We start from the raw sequence: 19115 nt of genomic DNA, 5'->3' as shown, positions 1-19115 counted from the left end.
AGGTCGAAGTAGTGTAAGGGGAGGGTTGCAGGGTGGGGGATGTTATGGCCGATTGTGGAATGGCAGTATTTTCAAAAGTTAAAAACAATTATGAATGCTGTGAAATATATCTAAGGGTTGTATAAAAAAATTGTGAGAAAATCCATCACTAAATATATCGATATCAGCAGGCCAGAGTTTGGTGGGTTAATACATCCGCTGCATCAATCTATCTATACCTTCAAGGTTATTTATAGGTTGTATCACATATTTGATACAGTATGAGCCTAACTTCAAAGAGTAGCAAGACGCTACACAGTGATTATTTTATGTCAACAGGAGAGTGAAAACCTGAGATGCTGTGCCTTGAATTGTGTTGTGCTGCATCTAGTTAAAATCATTTCAACAAAAATAAAATATGATGAGGAGGTGAAGAAGGGTCATAACACGATAGTCAAACATTGCTAGGCAGCACAAGGCAGTGAGTTTTTAAAGTACATCTACTTTATACATCCCACAAATTTACAATCGGAGGTAGAAGGAGATGCAGGGATATACCTTCCGTCACACAATATTTGATCATATAAAAAGACATTGATTAGAGCCCAGACCTGCAGGTTCTAAGGTCTTAATAACTTTCTCTCAATATAATAATAATAAATAAAATTACTGGATTTGCTGGAAAGTTTGCTCCACCACACAGGGCCACGAACACTCTACTTAGCAGTGACTTACGGTTGCCTTCAGTTGCACCACACAACTTTTATTTCCCACTCTGGTTGTCCAGCAGCACGAAAAGGAGACGAGAAGGGCTGTAGAGTGGTGGCTTTTGTGTGTTTCTGCTTCCACTCAGCGTATGGCTAACCCAGTGACATTAGGCAGGGGTGAGGGCATAACCCCCTGCAGCCTGATATCCTGCATATTTTGGGCAGGCATTCTGTAGCAGAGAATCTGCTCAGCTAAATGAAACCACGCCTTGGCAAACTCGGGGAACGTTGTACTTCTTCACAAAGGTCTTAGATTTTGGGTGTGTTCGTTTGTTAGTCCGGCACCAGGAAAGATGCAGGGACCAGTAAGCAATTGACATATGAGCAATTGCCGTAAGCAGGATCAAATCCTGTGGTGGATCTGGCTTTATTGGGACTTTTGCTACTAAGAACTGATACAAAAAAAAAACTACGATCAGCAAATATTAGCGTTGCCGTGGTCCGGTAGTTTTATGGGCCGAATTACAGGAGCTGATATAGTCAGAAGCGAAACGAAAGCTCACTACATGGCCAATATGTACTGAGTTTGATGTATGTGAAAGGGTCTGTCTAGTATGTCCTTCAGCTTAAAACAGTGTGCATTTAAAAGGTTATGTTTCTTTATGACCCATTATAAAGCTATGAGTAAAATACATATGTATTTGTTAGCTCACTCTGTTCTTACTGCTGTTCACAGATTGTCACTGAAGCTGTTTAAGTTGTGGCACAGTGGCATGGAAGGAAAAAAGGTCCTGGAAACAATGTAGGGAGAATGGACGAAGTTTACTGATCGCACATGCGTGTCTTTATGTCTCTATAATGTACATGTTTAAAGGGAACTGGGAAACGTTTGACCGTGATGAAAACAAGAAAAAGGTCACGAGAGAGGTCAGCACCTGTGCTTATAAAAAGGAAAAGCAAACTACAGGTACAAATGATCTGTGTGTGGGCATGCATATTTGCTTCCTATGGGCACAAGTTCTCTCCATGCACACCTGCACAGTGCAAACATTTGCAAAAATACACAACCACGCTTCTGCAGTACACCTTCACTCACAAACAAAAGTCTAGATACCTTAAAAATGTGAATAAATTAAAAGAATAATGTAAATAACAGTTTTTTAAGTAAAATGAAAACACGGGCAATATCGGGTATAGTGACCAATAATATCCGTTCTTCAGCTCTACTCTCCTTTAAATCCTCTGTTTCGAAAGGTAGCCAAAAAAGACAGGCTGTTGCCATATTGCGAAAGCCTGAAACATACTAAATTGTAAAATTGTATCTCTTCAGGCCCAACACCCATTTAGTGATGTGGGGAGTAGTAAGATCAACTCCTTTAGAAGTAAAAATTCAAGTGAGAAGTTTATGATCAATATGTAAAGTGAAAGGTATGCCCCACAGAAAAAAAACTTGAAGTGCACTATAGCACTATTGCAAGCCAGGGCTTCCATTTCTACTTGAGAATAATTGTGCTCTGAATGCTTGAGAGTTCAGGATAAGAACACAACTATTTTCTCCTTCTCGTCCACCATTTATGGAAGTGTAGCCTCAATACCTCTAGTACTGGCATCAGTGCTCAGAATGGTTTTACGATTGACCTTAAAGTTCCCTAAAGAAGAGGCTATTATGTCTTATATGATTTTTTCCAAAATTACTTTGCCATTCTTGATCTCAAATCAACTCAACTCCATTCTTTAAAAGGTTCATCAATAGATAAACCTGACCTGCAAAGTTCTTTACAAACTTGGACATGCACTCAACTAGACCAAGGAAGAAGACTTTACCTTGGAAGTTGCCCACAGGGCTTCCTTAACTGCTACAATCAAATCAATTTTAGGTTTGTCTCCATCCTCAGAGAATCAACCCACACAAGCTAGACATTTTTCTAACTTAATAGTCAGGCCTGCTTATTAAAGTCGAGAGAATACTTTCCTCAAGGTATCGTCATGTTCTCTTTCAGATGCCCCATATACCACAATATTGTCCTGGAAATACAGAACATTGCTGAGGCTACCCAAACTTTGCTACATAATGCTCTGAAACACCGCTGCTGCAGACGCCAGGCCAAAAGGCATCCTACAGAATCTGTAGGAACCAAAAGAGGTTATCAATAACGTAAAGGATTTCGAATCAGGCTGGAGCTCGACCTGGTGATAAGCAGATGATAGGTCAATAAAACTAAAACAATTAGCATTTCCTATTAAGCTTAACATTTCATTTATCCTAGGTAAGGAAAATCTGCTGAATTATAGGTTTGCGTTACGATCTCTCAAGTAGACACACAGACAATGGATCCCCTTGCCTCCCACTTTATTGGCTACTACTATAGGAGTGAGCCATACAGAGCTCTCAAAGTGCTCAATGAACCCTTTTGTTACCAGCCTACTGATTTCTTCCTTTCGGGGTTCTTTCATTACATGCGGATTTGGCCTTACCCTATGTACCACTAGTACTGCCCTATTTTTAAGTTTAATTTTGTGTTGGAATTCGCCAAGAAGACCCAACCTGTCTTTGATTAATTCTGGAAATTCCTTTGCAACCAGAAGAACTTGTCCCTCATTATTGGGATCCAACTTTATCCCAAGTGCTTTCTGATGCATTCAACCCAATAAATGGGAAACCTGTTTGACAACATACATTTTCCAAATACTGGAACAGCCCTTGAATGAAATATGCATAATTATCATGCCTGCTACAGGGATAAGATCCTTGTTGTACCACCCAGGTCTCACGTCTGCTTCTTGCAGGACATAACTCTTTCCCTCAAACTTTTGCATAAGTTGTCTATAGAGGTATAAGGAGAACATAGATCAGCAAAAACAGTAACCATCTCCCCATCAAGAGTAATATCACATGTAGGGCAATAGTTACAATGTCCATTCTCATAAGTATTAACATGAAACACATTTTCTCATGTTTTCTTCCATATTTTCAATAGCATGAACTTGTTTTTACAAATTCTAGCACAATGCTCCCATTTGTTTCATTTTCTGCATAAACTAGGGCGAGCAGGACAATTAGGATTGTTAGCAAGGTGGGTATTATTGCCACATCTAAAATATTTAATTACAGGATAACATGCATCTGTACTAGGTTTTCATCTAGTCTGTTTTGATGTACATTCTGTTGGGGCTCTCCAATTTTAAAAGTCTCTTCCTTCCCAGTGAGACTAAATGACTTCAAGCACAGCCTCAGTCAATGTAGGCATTTTAATTTCTGTATACATTCAGCTGTATATTCCATACTCTCAGTAACTTGGGCCTCTGATATGTCACCTCGGCCCGTCAGAGGCAGTCAAGCAAATAGAGGGTATGACTAGTTCTCGCCCAGTGGAGCTTCCACACAACAACCATCTGAAGCTGTCACTTGCGCAGTCGTGTATATTTACAGAGCCGCCTCCCTGACCATTGCCGATGTGCCCCCAATTGCGCTTCAGAAAGCAGATGCAGCGCACTAGCTTCATCCTGACACAGAGCTGGCGGAAATCACTTAACAGCAGAGAGCAGGTGCCACTCTCCCTGAAACCAATACACATAAAAGAGTGGTGCAGTATCTCTTCAGTGCTCCGGCAGTGATCAAGCTGAAGCAGGGTTGAAAGAGGGTATGATAGGGATGGACTGCCCCAGCACCATGAGATGCAGCATTCAGGTGGCACCGTAAGAACAACTCTTCACAGACGTCATCCCTGGGAAGCTGGGTCCAGTAGGCTCATAAAAAGCCCTTCAACACGCAAGTAAAACTCAAGAGGCTCAGCTTACTCTGCATTAATTGGTGTGAAAGGAAATCAATGACAGTTTTGCATTGTGCCTGATGCCATTCTTAATAAGCAGCCGTTGGATCCATAATGTTGTTCAATCCTTCAGCAGTATGACTGAGAGGGAGTGAGATATAAAGTAGGGGTGTCGCAAGCTGCATCCTGCAAAACTGGGTCCCGTCCTTATCGACAATGTTATAAACAGGTACACTACAGAAATTGAAATAACATTTTCTTGATTTATTCACAGCTAAGTGCTATACTCGTCCCACCGAGCTCACACTCTGTCAGCATAATCATCTCTTTAGTATTCCAACTCTCATTCCAAGGTGGAATGTAGCAACTGTTCAATAAACTGGGGTAACCAGGTGGGGAAGGGAGACAAGCAATGAGGCAGTACAAAGGGAAGGGTGAATATTATGTGGAGTGCATACATTTGGATTCAAATTGATAAAAATTACAGCACTTTCCTGCCACAGTGTCTGCTGTACTTAGTTTTCTTGTAGTGCAGCCTAATTTTATTATTCTATTAATGTAAAATAGATTTCCTTTCTAAAAGCTCATCTTCTACGGCAATTTTAAAATATAGTGATAATTTACCTTTGTTTAAAAAAAATGTATACATTTAAAAAAGATACAAACAAGCCACGAAGAATATAGCATGATTTACTGAAAGAAGAGGCAAGTCTGTAATTTCCCCTAAAAATTAATTCATTACGACTGGCACTTTTTTCCACAATGTGAAAGACAGACAGGAAAAAGGTTTTACTCCTAGCAGCACTATTGAAATAATGGACGTTTAGTTAGAAGTTAGTAATATTATTCATACAGAAAGAAGTGCTACTGGTGTAATTTGCCCAACTGGTAACAGATAAAGGCTAGAACTTCACAGGTTAGTTACAAATAACCAGTGGACGGACTACAACACAGTGGTGAGAGAGTTCTGCTGCATTCTGAAGTCTATGTAAATTGAGACGTTTGAAGATGATGATGGTAGCAAAATGTGCCCAGCTGAGAGAATCCAGTCTTGAATACCGCTGCTACTTGTAGGACACACATGGAGGCACATAAACAACTGGTGCTACTCGGATGGCCACGTTCCAAGGGAAGGACTCCACACATAGAGTGACAAATGCTGCTCTCATTAGCCTATTACATTCAGTAGACTTAGCTTGAAGACTGGTAGAGTGCAATAGGCACAGTTAAATAAACAGAGACAAAACGATCTCTTAACATTGGTCGCTCCATGTTTTTCAGAAAGAAAACTGAAAAATAGGAGCAACATTGATCTCTGTAAAATTGTTGGACCCAGTGACTGAAGTATGGGTGAGGAATTGTTCAGGGCTCAGTCAGGAAGGAGCTCGCACTGGCGATGACTGACAGGGTTGAAAGCCTCAGAAACGTCCATTCTATTAAGGGGTTGACACCCCAGCTAACCACCTCTCTCTTCCTATCATCAAATATGTATACTGTGACTGGGTCTGTCACTGAGCAGGACAGCAACAAGCATCAAACCTAAGACGTTATTGGGTTACAAACTTGGTTGTAATCGGTTGACCAGAGCAATTCAAAAATCTTGGGATGACATCACTCATTTAATACACCACTATAGTTCCCAGAATGAATGTGAAGGATGCAAATTAGGCATCTTCAATTGAATCAAGGGGGTCACACAACAAATTTTACATTAGATTAAATTACATTGGCATGAAGTTAGTGTGACGTCAATCTGTATGCCTATTTTTGTTATTACATTGGTTTTGCAAAGTTCTTGCTGTGAAGATATTGTATGTATTGGGAATTCATTGAAAATTAATGATGGCTATCGCAGGAAAATGTTTTGTGTTCCCTATGTCTACATAGAAAAATGTGAACAAAACTTAAATAGGATTAACCCCTTAAGAAACCTTTGGTTGGATTGCTAGTGGTTTCAAATTTGAGAGGTTCAGCCAATTCTTGGTGAGACACATTTACGCTTTGCTGAATGATTTATGGATACCTTAAGCAAAAAGTGGACAAACAGCATTTACAGCACAAGCTAGTTGTGCAGTGAGGTAAAAGATTAGAAATGGTTAACTGTGGATAACAACAACAGTAAAGCTTGAACTGTCCATAATGCCAACTAGAACTCCAAATGAAAAACATCCCTTTTATTTAGTTACCCATCTTTAATTTTATGTTATGTATGCCCCCCCCCACTTCCCAAATCAATATCCCGCTGCTGTCATCAGCTATGGCGGAGTAGAGAAGTAACAGGGGGGCAACCATGACATGACCTCACCTACACCAGACCATGTCCCGTATTAAACCTGGTGTTCTGCCACCCACCCTCACTACCCTCCAACTATCCCTTCCTTTCACCATCTACATTTAAAAAAATGCCTGGCATCCATCCACCCTCCCACTACCTCCCACCAACCTCTGCATTTACCCTTCGACGCCCAATTTTAAAAACCTGCTGTTCTGACATCCATCTACCCTCTCTCCAATTTCTCCCTCTTCCAAATATTTAAAATAATGAAAAAAAAATATTTGCCATTCTGACGCCTACCTCTGCATTCACATTTCCATGCCTACCTTGAAAAAAACTACTATCCTGCCACCCATACACACCACAACATTTAATTCACTCTTTTCCCTGCTTAAATGTATTATAAACAAGCATTTACAATGCAACGGTCTCGGCATTGTTAAAGTTAGAGCTATTGGCATTGCTCATGACAATGCCGTTTCTTTAAATGTTTTAAACTCAAAAACATAAACAAAAATAATGTCATGAGCAATGCCAATAGCTCTAATTTTACCAATGCCGAGACCATTGCATTGTAAATGCTTGTTCCTCCAGCTGACGGATCCGGTGAGTTTGCAGAGAGGGGAAAGCCGAGCGGAATCCTGGCTCACACACGCACACAGCCCTCCCTGCCTCCCTCCCGCATCCCTCTCCCCCCACCCCTCCTCTACACCCTCCCCTCCGTCCCCCAACATCAGCAGAGAAGTAAATCCCACACTTGGGAAGCCTGACACCAGCTCTGAGATGCAGGCTCAGGTCTTAGCTCCAGAGTGTGGAATAAAATAAATGAACGCACACATAAATATATGCATTTGTAAGTGCAGGTATGCGTGCGTCCATACCCTGCATGTCCGCGCGCGTGGACATGATTATATTGCTGCTGTGTGTGTGTGCGTGCTCACACACGCTGACGTAAAGCTACGTGTCTGTGTCTGTAGGCGTTAGATTGTATACAATAAGTATACATATATGCATTGTACACTACTCTGAAGGTAAGTGGGCAGATATGCAAGCTGGTAGCTAGAGATGACGACAGGAAGGTAGATGAGACTTGGTCAGAAAGGCAGTCAGGCCGGTAGGTGGGTAGATGGGTAGGCAGGGTGGCTGGTAGGGAGGCACATACTGATGGGAAGGTAGGTAGGTGAAGACATAAACAGCTAGTGCGGGCGGGCAGGCAGGTGGGTAGATAGAAAGGGGGAGGCTGGCAGGCAGGGCACTAGGTAGGTAGACGTCGGTGTATACGTAGGCAGATAGTGATGCCTGCAGGATTCTATGGGGAGACAGGCAGGGAGGTCTGCAAGTGGGCAGTCAGGTAGATGGATATGTACACAGAGGCAGGTAGACGGGTAGGGAGGCATGTTGGCAGCTAGGGGATCAGGCAGACTGTAGGTGGCCTACCGGGGGAACTGATGGAAAAAAGAAACAACTAAGCATGTGCAATAAGAACAACAAAATGCATGGCTAAGAATACCCAGTCAGCGTCCACATGAGTTGGTAACCAGTTTTCACACGAATCAGCTCTTCTGAGTAAATAACTTACCTGGAATGAGATATTAATTAAAAACAGAATATTTTCCATCTTTCCACCCAGAACTGGACTTTAGTAGTGCAGCAGGCGGTATATAGTATAGGCATACACTATCATTTTACGAGGCCCAAGTGACATTTCCTGTTTGCTGCGTAATTCTGTGTTACGCTTGTTATGTAACATCCTCGAAATTACTCTATATGCCACATCGCATATTTAGCGAGATTGCACAGGAACAACGTGGACAATCAGAATGCACGCGCCTGCTGTTTGGAGCAGTTGTATTTATTTTGTATTTATTTTTGCGCGCGAAATATCCTTGTCACGTCTAAAACGGATGCGATGTCGCGTTTTATGCTACGCAGGGTTTGTGTTTCAGTAATCACACAGAATATTTTGCCTGAAATTATGCAAAAACAAAGAATGCTAATTTCGCACTTCCACTACATTTTACTTTACAACAGCGAAATCCTTCAAGGAAGGATGAAAACTTCACCTAGAGGGCTTGTTAGCAACAATAACATGCAAAGCTTAATTTTTAAAGATTTGTAAATATATAAAAGGTTCCTTTGTGAGAGATTTGCAGTGGTGCCTAATGATCCACCGACTTGTGAATGTTTATAGACGCTAAATATTGATAGATCGGCACATATTATGCGCGTGCTGCAGGCGCGTCAGTGTTTTCTTGAATGTGTGTAGGAAGCCTTTGTAAATACAGTATATATGCACGCATTTACATATACATTATATAGCTATATGTCAATGCACCTGAATACACAGAAACCTGTATGTATGTCTATATAAAGATTGCCTTGAAGTATACGTGGAGGAGACGACGAGTTCTGTTTTCCCAAGACAGTATTCAGTGCATAATCGATATGGCCACTTCCTGATTTTTGGGCAACCTTCCAGAGTGAGGGGGGGGGGGGGAGCTGAGGTTATGTGAAAAGGAAGGATAAAAAGAATGAACGAAGCAAATGGCCCGCATGGGAAGCGAAGGTTCGGAGAGAGAGAGGAGAGAGGAGAGAAAGGCCAAGGCAGAGAGAGCACGAAATAGCTAATAGGTAGGTAGGTAGGTAGGTAGGTTTAGGAAACGAGCGACTGGGTATGCAGAGAGAAAAAACAGGCACAGAGGCGAGAGAGATAAATTGTCAACCACAGTGGTGGGAAAGACATTGAGACAGAGGGATGGGGAAGTAAATGTGACTGGAAGGCAGAGGGAGAGTGAATGAGATAAGGAATGAGAAAGAAAAGGAAGCAGATGAGCGGAAGAGATATATAGAAGGGAAAGAAAGCTAGCTAAAAGCTTGGAAACAGGGCGAGAGCGGCCTATAGATGCGGCGAGAAAGAGAACACACAGAAAGAGGTGGGTCGAGAAAAGGAGAGGGTTAAATAGGAAAGACGGGGGGAGAGATAGAACGAGGCAGGGCTTGTGTGGCTTGGATCATTTTGTCTTCCCACTTATCTCTGAGCCGGAGAGCCGTCCCTCTCCCGCTCTGTCTCCACGGTTCTGTTTTTTAATCATCCACAGCGAAACAGGAGACAAGAAGGGTCGGAGAAAAGCGACGAAGCTCATTGGTAGCTCAATGAAGTCACCCTCCCTGTAACCGAGGCACTGGACGCCTAAAATCCAAGGTCTGATGCTGCGCATGTGACTCAATACGTCGCATCAGCTGCCACACATTTCCTTCCCCCTTCCTTTCCATTTCGTGCCGCAGCTTTGTTTTACCGCTGTGCTTGCCTGATCCTAACGTGGACGCCCGTTTACATCCTAGAGAGGAAATGCGGACCCTACGTGTGCCGTCACGTGCTGTCTGTATGTTGTTTCTGTGTATTTTTTCTACCCAGCGAATATCATTTATGTCACAAGCTTGGAATACTAATTTAATAACGTCATCGTGTCTTGGCACTGTCCGCCTGCCAACTAGATCTTGCTGAAGCCCAGAGCTGCTTTGTCTTGTAAAAGGCGGACATTCCACGCGCACTTAGCTGTCGAGCTGCTGTTTTCACGATGCAAACTAAATATGTTTACTTTCATTACTATTTTTGTTTTTGTGTATACAGCAGGGGGAGAGGACGCCAGGAACACCGCCGCCTTTCTCCGAGGCAGAGCAAAAATGCCTCGGAGAAACAGCGTCCTTTTCGGATTCGGGGGGGCGTGTTTGTCTTTTCTCTCCTCCAGCCATTGGCTGGAGGAGAGAATGAGACTTTCTTTAAAAAACACGCCCCCCGATCCGAAAAGGACGGGGCATGATTGGAGTGACGGGACCTCTTCTCCAATGGCTGGCCAGCATTTACTAGGCCAGCCAATGGAGAACAGGGAAGAAGAGGGGCGGGTGCAAGCCCCTCTTCTCAAAGACATTAAATCTCCGGACTTCCGGTCTACCGACCGGATGGTCCCGAGACCTAAAAACGGATCCCTTGCCTCCCACCCCCACTACCATCTGTGCATTCCTTCCCCCTCGCACACTAAAGTTTTGTTCATTGCTTGCCACTGGAGAAGAGAGCCACGGTCTCACCAGAAGGCGCTCAGAGAGCCTTGTCAGCGAAGCCTGGAATTCCAAATCATGTTACACTGTGGAAACAACTCTTGTGCAGCATTGAATAACTGGACTAGGAATTCCTGTAATGGATTCCAATGAAAGCCATACATCCCACTGAAATTCCTTTCCCTTCCATGGGAGGCACTTTTTACTTCAGGTTTAGAACATTCTGATGCTAAAACATTCAAGAATTAACTTTTTAGTTATATGGCAGAACACATTCATGCTTGAGATTGCACGTTTGAAGTGCGATTTTCTCGTAACTTTCATAAAATGCAATAAAAGAAAATTGGAAACAAAAAATGGTTCAACGGTGTGCTGTGAATTCATTTTTTTCTGATAAGCCAAAAGTTAAAGGCTTAACATTCAGAGCACATATAAATAGTAATTAAAAACTAGGTTCTGGGGACAAAACATGCAGGAAAACCAAGGCGATACAAATAAGCTTGCATAGTTTCTTGGCGTCAGGTACTCTGAAAATATAAAATTAGAGACCGAGATGACACAACTTAACATTTTCAACCATATCCGGAAAATTGAAAATCAGCAGAATCCTCCATAAGGCAGCTGCTACAAAACACGGTATACTTGTTCTTTCCAAGTGCAATGTGCACATAATATAAAGCAATAATAATAGGTTGTTGGCATCCAAATACCTTTCATCATCTCGCAGCCACACTGGATTCTTGGGAATTTGTGCTTCAAAATATTTAGATGCTCTGTAACAGAAATCACTGCAAAAACACTGAAAAAATATTTGATTGTACAAACAAATTTAGATACATTGACAAAACAGTATTTATCACACATTTGCTCTTTTGTAATTGCACTTTTCTTTCCATACATTAACATCTCAAACCCAGTCTTTTGCTCTTGGTCTCAAGGAGGAAGTGAAAGTAAAGCCTTGCATGCCTGAAGCACATGAATTGAAGGCACAAGTCTGCAGAGACCGATGTACATGTGGTGACAAATGGTATGAACAACTTTCTTACCTTTGGTAACAGCATATTTTGTAGACACTGTTTCTAGCTGCAGGTTCCAAGGCATAAGACTCGATCCGGAAATTTTCTAGCAGTGTCTGTGCACACAGGTAGGTGGCATCGCTATGCGTCGGCCTCGTTGAGACTGACATGCTGACAAACTGATGTCAGTGCACCACCCCATCGCACTGACATCAGTTTCTTTTTGTGACATTTCTGCGCCAGAACCACGGAGCCACAACAGAATGCTGATGGAGCAGTGTGTAAACAATAAGGACCTAACAAGGGTCACCCTATGCAGAGAAATCCGTTTGCAGAGCGGGGAGAATAGAATGGTTGGTAAGGAATCTGCGGCTAGATAGTCTCTTTACCAGATAAGATATTACGGACGGTAAGTAACTTGTTCATCTGATAGAGACTTCTAGCTGCAGATACCTTACCTTAGAAAGGATACACAAACAATATCTCTCCGGAGGCGGGTCTGCGAACAGATTTAAAGTCCTGGAGGACCGAACATGCTAGGTGCCCATCATAACGAACTTGTTTGTCCACCCAGTAGGCCTTGGTAAATGTGTTCAAAGATGCCATCGTCTCCCCCTGACACATATCCAAGACCGGAACTCCGCGAGCTAAAGGAGCGGTCACAGCAATGGCTCTAGTGGAATAAGCATGCAAGCCCTCTGGGAGTTGCTTTTTGGTCAGTGCATAGCAAAATTTACTGCAGAGCACAATCCATCTTGAGATGGTCCTTTTCTACACGGTCTTTCCTTGCTTTTCCCTGACAAACCCAATAAAGGGTTGATCATCGATCCGGAACTCTTACTATCGATGTAAAATGATAACACTCTTTTAGGGTCCAGGCCATGGAGTCCCACCTCCTCTTTGGAGGGCAGAGGCAGGGCAAAGAAGGTAGTCAGTGGGATGGTCTGGCCTACTTAGCACAGTCTGATTAGCTATTACTAATATGTGTTCTTGGAAAGTACTTGTTCTGTCACATACACTAAATCATTGTTTGGCAGCCTATCTTATACAGTGTGTAATACAGTTTTAAAATAGGGGCTTAAATCATCACAGTACTTTCTTATACTTGTTGGGTCCTCATAGCACTATAAATACACGTCACTACCCTGCACTGAGTCAAGCAGGATTACATTTTGTGACTCTAGTCTCACAAACAAACATTTGCAGTGATCGCATTAAGCAATTGATGTTTCATAATGTAAAAGAGTACGTTTCCCACTAATTAGTTTAATTTACATTAAATTTTCAATTAAGGTGTGTGCATTATTTATTATGTAGCTACCCTTAAGGTGAAAAAACAGAAAAATACTTAATAGTTTGTTGTTTTTAGCCATGTCTTTGACCCAGCCACCACAGGGTTCACTCAGGATCACAGTTGTCAGCATGATTGGTATTTTAATGTCCGGTGAAAAAATAAGAAAAATCGCATAAAGATGCATTTTTTTCCAGTTACCAGTCCATACTTTAAACAGAAAAGGCTAGAAGAAAACACTTTCAAAATGTGTCCTACAGCCGCCCTATTGTCCGCTGACTGATAATTAAAGTGAACGGAGGAGTTCAAATAAAGTTTTAATTAATCATGTCCGCCTCTTTACAGAATCTTAAAATGTGAATAGATGGCTGGGATTTTACTCTGTAAAAGGTGGCAACCCTAACTTCAACGGCTTCGTGTAAATTAAAATGACCTGTAAAATTAAAAAATAAACAAAAAGGTGTGCTTTCAAGCCATCTACATTTACAAGTATTTACTGAGGCATTTGCGCCCCCTGGAAATGCCGCCACGGACTCCTGGTGGGGGCACGCCACACAGTGTGAAGTCCTAGCCTTAGACAGTGTTCTGCTATGTACTTCCAGGTCACATTCTATATAGATGATGCGTATGCTTGCTCTCCAACACTGAAACTGGCTTTCTCTTTTAACTAGTCCGAGGTTCCCGAGGGCTCTGATGCCACTTACTACATAGGATTTTCTGCTGGAAGAAGGCCTATTACAGAGACATACTTTTAAAGTTACCTTTTATTAGTCAGCTCAACGGCTTGTGTGTGCTTGTGCTTCACTCAAGAAGATCTGATATCCATGAAGGCTTCCTATGTTCATGGCTTTTTTCTAACTTCACCAAGGATACTGTCTAGGGATATTTTGCATAATAGTTTTTTTCAGGTTTTTTTTTTTTTTTTTTTTTTTGAAAAACCTTTATTGACATTTCAATCATTAACAAGTATGGGCCTACAACCCCCCGGGGCCGGCCGCTAAGCAATCAGAGCAATAAGATCAAATGTAAACACAGGCGGCACCTCGGAGAGCAGAATCTTCATGCTAATATAGTCCGGCCAGTGAGCCGCGCAGGTAGGACACCAGGAGAAAAAGGGTTTTTCATTTTATAAAGACAGTAGGATCAGGTGCCAAACAATTTCCCAACAGCGACAAGGGGCAGGCAGAATAATAGACGTAAGCAATAAACAGCAATCTATTGGATCAATGGCGCAGACACAGGGAATTCCGGATGGGGAAGAATATCAAAAACAGTTGCGCCTGCAGGCCCCCGTACCTAACGCCCAGAGAACACCCCAGAAACTGTGGCACACATGAAGAGGCGACGATTCACAACAAAGGAGGTGTACCGCGCTGATCCCAGAAAAGAAAAAACAAGAAGAAGCGGAGAAGAAAAAGGAGGCCATGGAAAAAGAGATAAAGACTAAAGAGTCCCCTCCCCCAACCCCCCACCCTGCACCTCTGCAAATGAGTATGGCCCCCCCCCCCCCCAGCAGTGTGCCTGTCGCCCTGGAACTAGACCCGAAATATAGAAGAAACAGGGAAAAAGGAGTAAGAAAGAACCCCACCAGACGGGGGGTGGAGAAAGTATAATAAACTGGAGGAGGGCCCACAAAACATACCCCCGGCTTCTCCCTCCCGCACGGTGAGGTCTCCCCACAGCAAACAATAAGCAGCACCAAATCGACCATATCAAAAAAGGGGATGGGGAGCATTATGCACCAAATATGCTAATAGCTATGTCCTGAGAGTACGCAACCACGAGTCCGCCCGTCTACTAGATGACCACCCCCGAAGGATCAGCCTCATCCTTGACCACTCTTTGCAATTCTGCCCATGCCTACCCCTCGACCCAGCACCATGTCCGATGTTCCAAGGTAAAGGAGTGTCCAAAAACAACCGGGAAGCGACGCACACAGGTGGGGTGGAAGTCTCTAAGTACCAACACAGTCCGCATCATGGAGGGACGTCTTTCCCAGTGCTGCCCCAGGATCTGCACTGCACACAAGGTCCAGGAAGGCTGAATCAGCCAAAGTAGACAAATGTTGCTGGAATTGTCCCTGGGTCGCCGGAGGCCGTGCACGGGACGAGGCCACCACCTTCCACTCAGGTCCAATACCTCCGGAACAGATCAAACCCTCAGTTAGCCGATCACACGATAGCATACTGTCCGGAGTGTCCGGCTGTGCACTAATCGCAGGGGTGGCCGCGACATTATCCTCCCGTGTGCAGTGTGGGAAGTCCCTGTGTACCTGCGGACCAGCATGCCGCCACTGTCCCAACGCTGATGCCACACCATCGAGCTTACTCCCCAAGACCCCGACGCCACGAGCCAAGGAGAAATGAAGGGCACCAAGGGCCTCTAGGAGGTCGCCGTACCCCAGCACAGCTCTCTGCGATCGCTCCGCCACACTCCCAGAAGTCACACACTCCCAATCCTGCTGCGACCCAGTGGACAGGATGGTAGGCTGCATCGCAACAAGATGGCCGCCGGGAAGGCCCGACTCGTATTGGGGCCGGGACCCAGGGGCAAGCGCCTCGAGGTCCACGTCGCTGGAGACAGGGGTCCGGGGGCAGGCACAAATTCAGCCGTTGCGTGGACACGGGCAACAGTCGTCCCCACCACGGACCAGCTCCCGCGACAATCCGGGAGCAGCCCGCAAGGATCAGGGCGAGCCAGGGGCGGCGTCCGGGCAGCTCACCGTCAAAGGCAGGGGCAAGCACCGAAGAATCTGAGAATTGCACCCCCGGGCATGCCCTCGGTCCGCTACGCTCAGCAGTGGGAGCGACCACGGCGAAATGCAGGCCGAGGGTAGCACCGCTCCGGTGGACCGACTCCACCCAGTCACCACAGGCCGCTGTTGTTGAACTGCCACCCGGCCAAGGCGTCCACTCGAGGTCCCGGCTCCGGGGCTGCACGGACCGCAAAGTTCAACTGCAGATTTCTCCGGCGGTACAGCAGCCAGAAACCTCGGAGTCACACGATCGGTTGCCACTCTCATTCACAAACACGATCTCATAGCGCAGACTGAGGATCTCGTGCAGGATATCCGTGCGGGATGCGGAGGTTCACGGAGCCGGGAATCTACGCTGCCGTCCCGGTCGCCATCTTGGCTCCTCCCCCTTTTTTTTCAGGTTTTAGTTCAACCCACATTAGTAGTAGTGTGATATTTGCTTTACAGGAAAGGATTTGGGAGAACTGTGACCACAAACCCTTTGGAAAGTACCCTTCAGTCAGTATTATATACCTGGTGGAAGTTGTAGGGCGATTATCAGCTTTTCTACATTTTCAACTTCAAAACAAAGGTTCTGTGAAAATATTTGTTTGTAAATTAAAAACACTTTCATCATTTATGATTTGTTTAATGAATGCTTGTTTCTGAATTCTGTGTATTGCTTTGAGATTCAAATCATCTACATTGCTTACGCCAGCTTTCCTAGCAGTGATAAATCAGTGGGTGTCCAAAGATTTAAATAATGATTCATTGAGGGTCCCCAGATTTCAAATTCTGATTAAGTGAGAGTCAGCAGAAGTTAAGGTTAATCCTTTTTCAAGGATGTCACCTGGGCTGACTTCTGTATATAGGTAGCTCCTTCAATGGAGTTGGTGACTGTTTCAGGAAAGATGTCAGTAAGTCCAGAGGACGGCACTCCTACTGATGCAGTGGATTTAAAAGTCTGAGACACCACTGTTATGCAGTCCAGTCGCTGGTAAAAGAATTTGACATTTTGGTTTGGCCAACGCAAAAGTGAGAGATTGTTCAGAGTGGTTGGTAGAGAAGGAACACCAGGATAGATTAATCTCCAACACAGCCTGTGATTGTCTAGGATCCTTAGGCTTAGCAGCTGAGAGAACAGTTCTGGCATGTCGTCAGATGTAGCTCAGAGATTGGAAATCAGTATTAATAAAGATTGCAATATGAGAATTCAGAGAAATCAACATGAATAAAGATTACATTCTCAGCTCATACATTTTTCAGGGATGGTAACTAAAGCTTTTGAAGGCAGCATATATGCCTTACCCAATAGGGGGGGGGGGGGGGGGGGGACTCTTCTTCTACATGTTCGGCCTCTACCCCTTAAGATGCTTCCAAACAATCTAAAAGACAAAACCCCTTTCAGCCTTGTTGCTCATCCAAGAAATCAACATCAGATCAGCAGTCATCAAATCTGAAATCCCAGCATTCTTCACTTCTGGGGAGTAGTAGAAATAGAGGGTCCGGTAGAAGGTCATAATTGAGACTTTGTAAAGTCCAGGGAAACAAAGGTTCCAGATATTTGGGTGCATTTAGCATGTCTACTATACAGACTTTTAAATCAATGAGGACATTGTTCCCTGTTGGCGGTGAAACAAAAATAGCGATCACCTGCTCAACACAAGTAGAAAGAGAAGAGAGAGTGTAGAGGGAGGGAGGGAGGTAGAAGGGAGATGAAAAGAGGCAAAGAGAAATTTCCCCAGTCTCAAGGATCCAATCCCGAAGGGGAGGACTCTATGCAGCCTTTAGTTAGCCCTCACACACCCCGAGGGATGTCTTGCTTCATCATTGGGCTTGTTGTTGCTCCTCGTCGGGCCGGAGCTGCAATGCCCGACGGTCCCCCGAAGGGTCTCTTTATCGGAGGTCTTTTAAAGAGAAAAGCCATAAGGTGAATGCGGGTAAGTGGGCAAAAAAACAATAATGGTGGATCCGAGAGGTAAGTGATTGCGTGCGTGCAGGGTGTGTGAATAAAAATGCCTAGGGGTGTCCAGAAAGTAAGTTTTAATATTATGGGGCCCCTGGCAAAGTAAAAAGACCAAAAGGTCACAGGGTCACTAATAAGCGCAAGGTGCTATTGTGACTTTAATAAGGTCTCTCTCTTCTCTTTCTACTTGTGTTGAGCAGGTGATCGCTATTTTTGTTTCACCGCCAACAGGGAACAATGTCCTCATTGATTTAACTGTCATGAATGGAGCATGGACAATGGACCGTAACCAGCTCCTGGTCCCCCTCTCCCTTTTTTGATTTACTATACAGACTTCTCATCCATTCCAACAGATCTGGCATTTATTCATACTCCTCTACCCAGAAGCAGAGTAAAAGCAGAAGTCTTATGAAACTGAAAACGGATTTAATTTAGAAGAGAGCAGCAGTTCCGGTGCTTGGAGAAGAACAAGGTTACAATATGTATTCCATTATGTTTCGGGTAAAACAGTTTTAAAGAGTATGCTAACTAGTCCTGGATTCAAAAAAGGGTAGATACCTGGGTGTCAACAATCTACTTTAAGGCAGATTGCTGGCAGACAATAATCCCACTAATCTAGCCAGAGTAATTCATGGTTACTCTAGATCCGCAAGATGCCGGTTTTCATATATCGGTTTGCAGAGAGCATCAGAAGTTTCTTCAATATGCAACTCAAGATCACCACTTTGCGCTGTGTTCAAATGTTTGGTCTGAAGTCGTTCGGGGATTTAATGAAGTTCTGGCATCCATGGTGGGTTTTCTGCACCTTCAGGCAATGTTATTACATCCATATCTGTGCAGTTGTCTAGTGCGTTCACCTTTAAAGTCCATACAGAGTGCCGTCTTCAGCAGATGATCTCATGTCCACAGAAATTGAGCCCGGTCCAAGATTTGGAATTCACAGGGGCAAGAGTTTGGACATGGGCTTGGTAGTACTCTCGGAAACCAGAGGTAAAAAGATTCACATTGCATGATTCAACCCTTCTGAATCAGTATCAGGTTCTGGGTGACATGGCAGAAACACTAATGAGAATTGTTCCCAGGGCAATGTTCCATTTGGGGATTTCTGTTCAGCATTCTCCAGCATCCTAGAATCCAGAAGAAATGGAATTAGAAGCTCAGGTAAAAAGAAGTCATCACATCATGAGACAGCTTCAGTGGTGGTTTGACCCAGTTCATCTGAGGGCAGGAAAACTCTGCTATGGACGTCAGCACCAAAAACTATCACAAAGAATGCCAGCAATATGGATAGGAAGCCACGGTGGACTACATGTGCGTCGTG

General features: G+C 43.9%; 1 protein-coding gene across 3 annotated transcripts in view; it reads right to left on the bottom strand.

Moving 5' to 3' along the window:
* RPAP2 (RNA polymerase II associated protein 2) overlaps positions 1-19115 on the bottom strand; it is a 583455-nt gene that overhangs the window by 440005 nt on the left and 124335 nt on the right. The window contains exon 6 of one of the 3 annotated variants that reach the window (XM_085602183.1): positions 11498-11586. In XM_085602183.1, coding sequence (XP_085458309.1) covers positions 11498-11586 — 89 coding nt within the window. The remainder of the gene's footprint in view (positions 1-11497; positions 11587-19115) is intronic. The other 2 variants (XM_085602184.1, XM_085602185.1) reach the window with 2 other exon arrangements.

This window comes from Triturus cristatus, chromosome 4_2, assembly GCF_964204655.1.
Source record: "Triturus cristatus chromosome 4_2, aTriCri1.1, whole genome shotgun sequence".
Classification (NCBI taxonomy): Eukaryota; Metazoa; Chordata; class Amphibia; order Caudata; family Salamandridae; genus Triturus; species Triturus cristatus.
The sequence above is the reverse complement of the archived record's forward strand: the minus strand, read 5'-3'. Positions and strand labels throughout refer to the sequence as shown.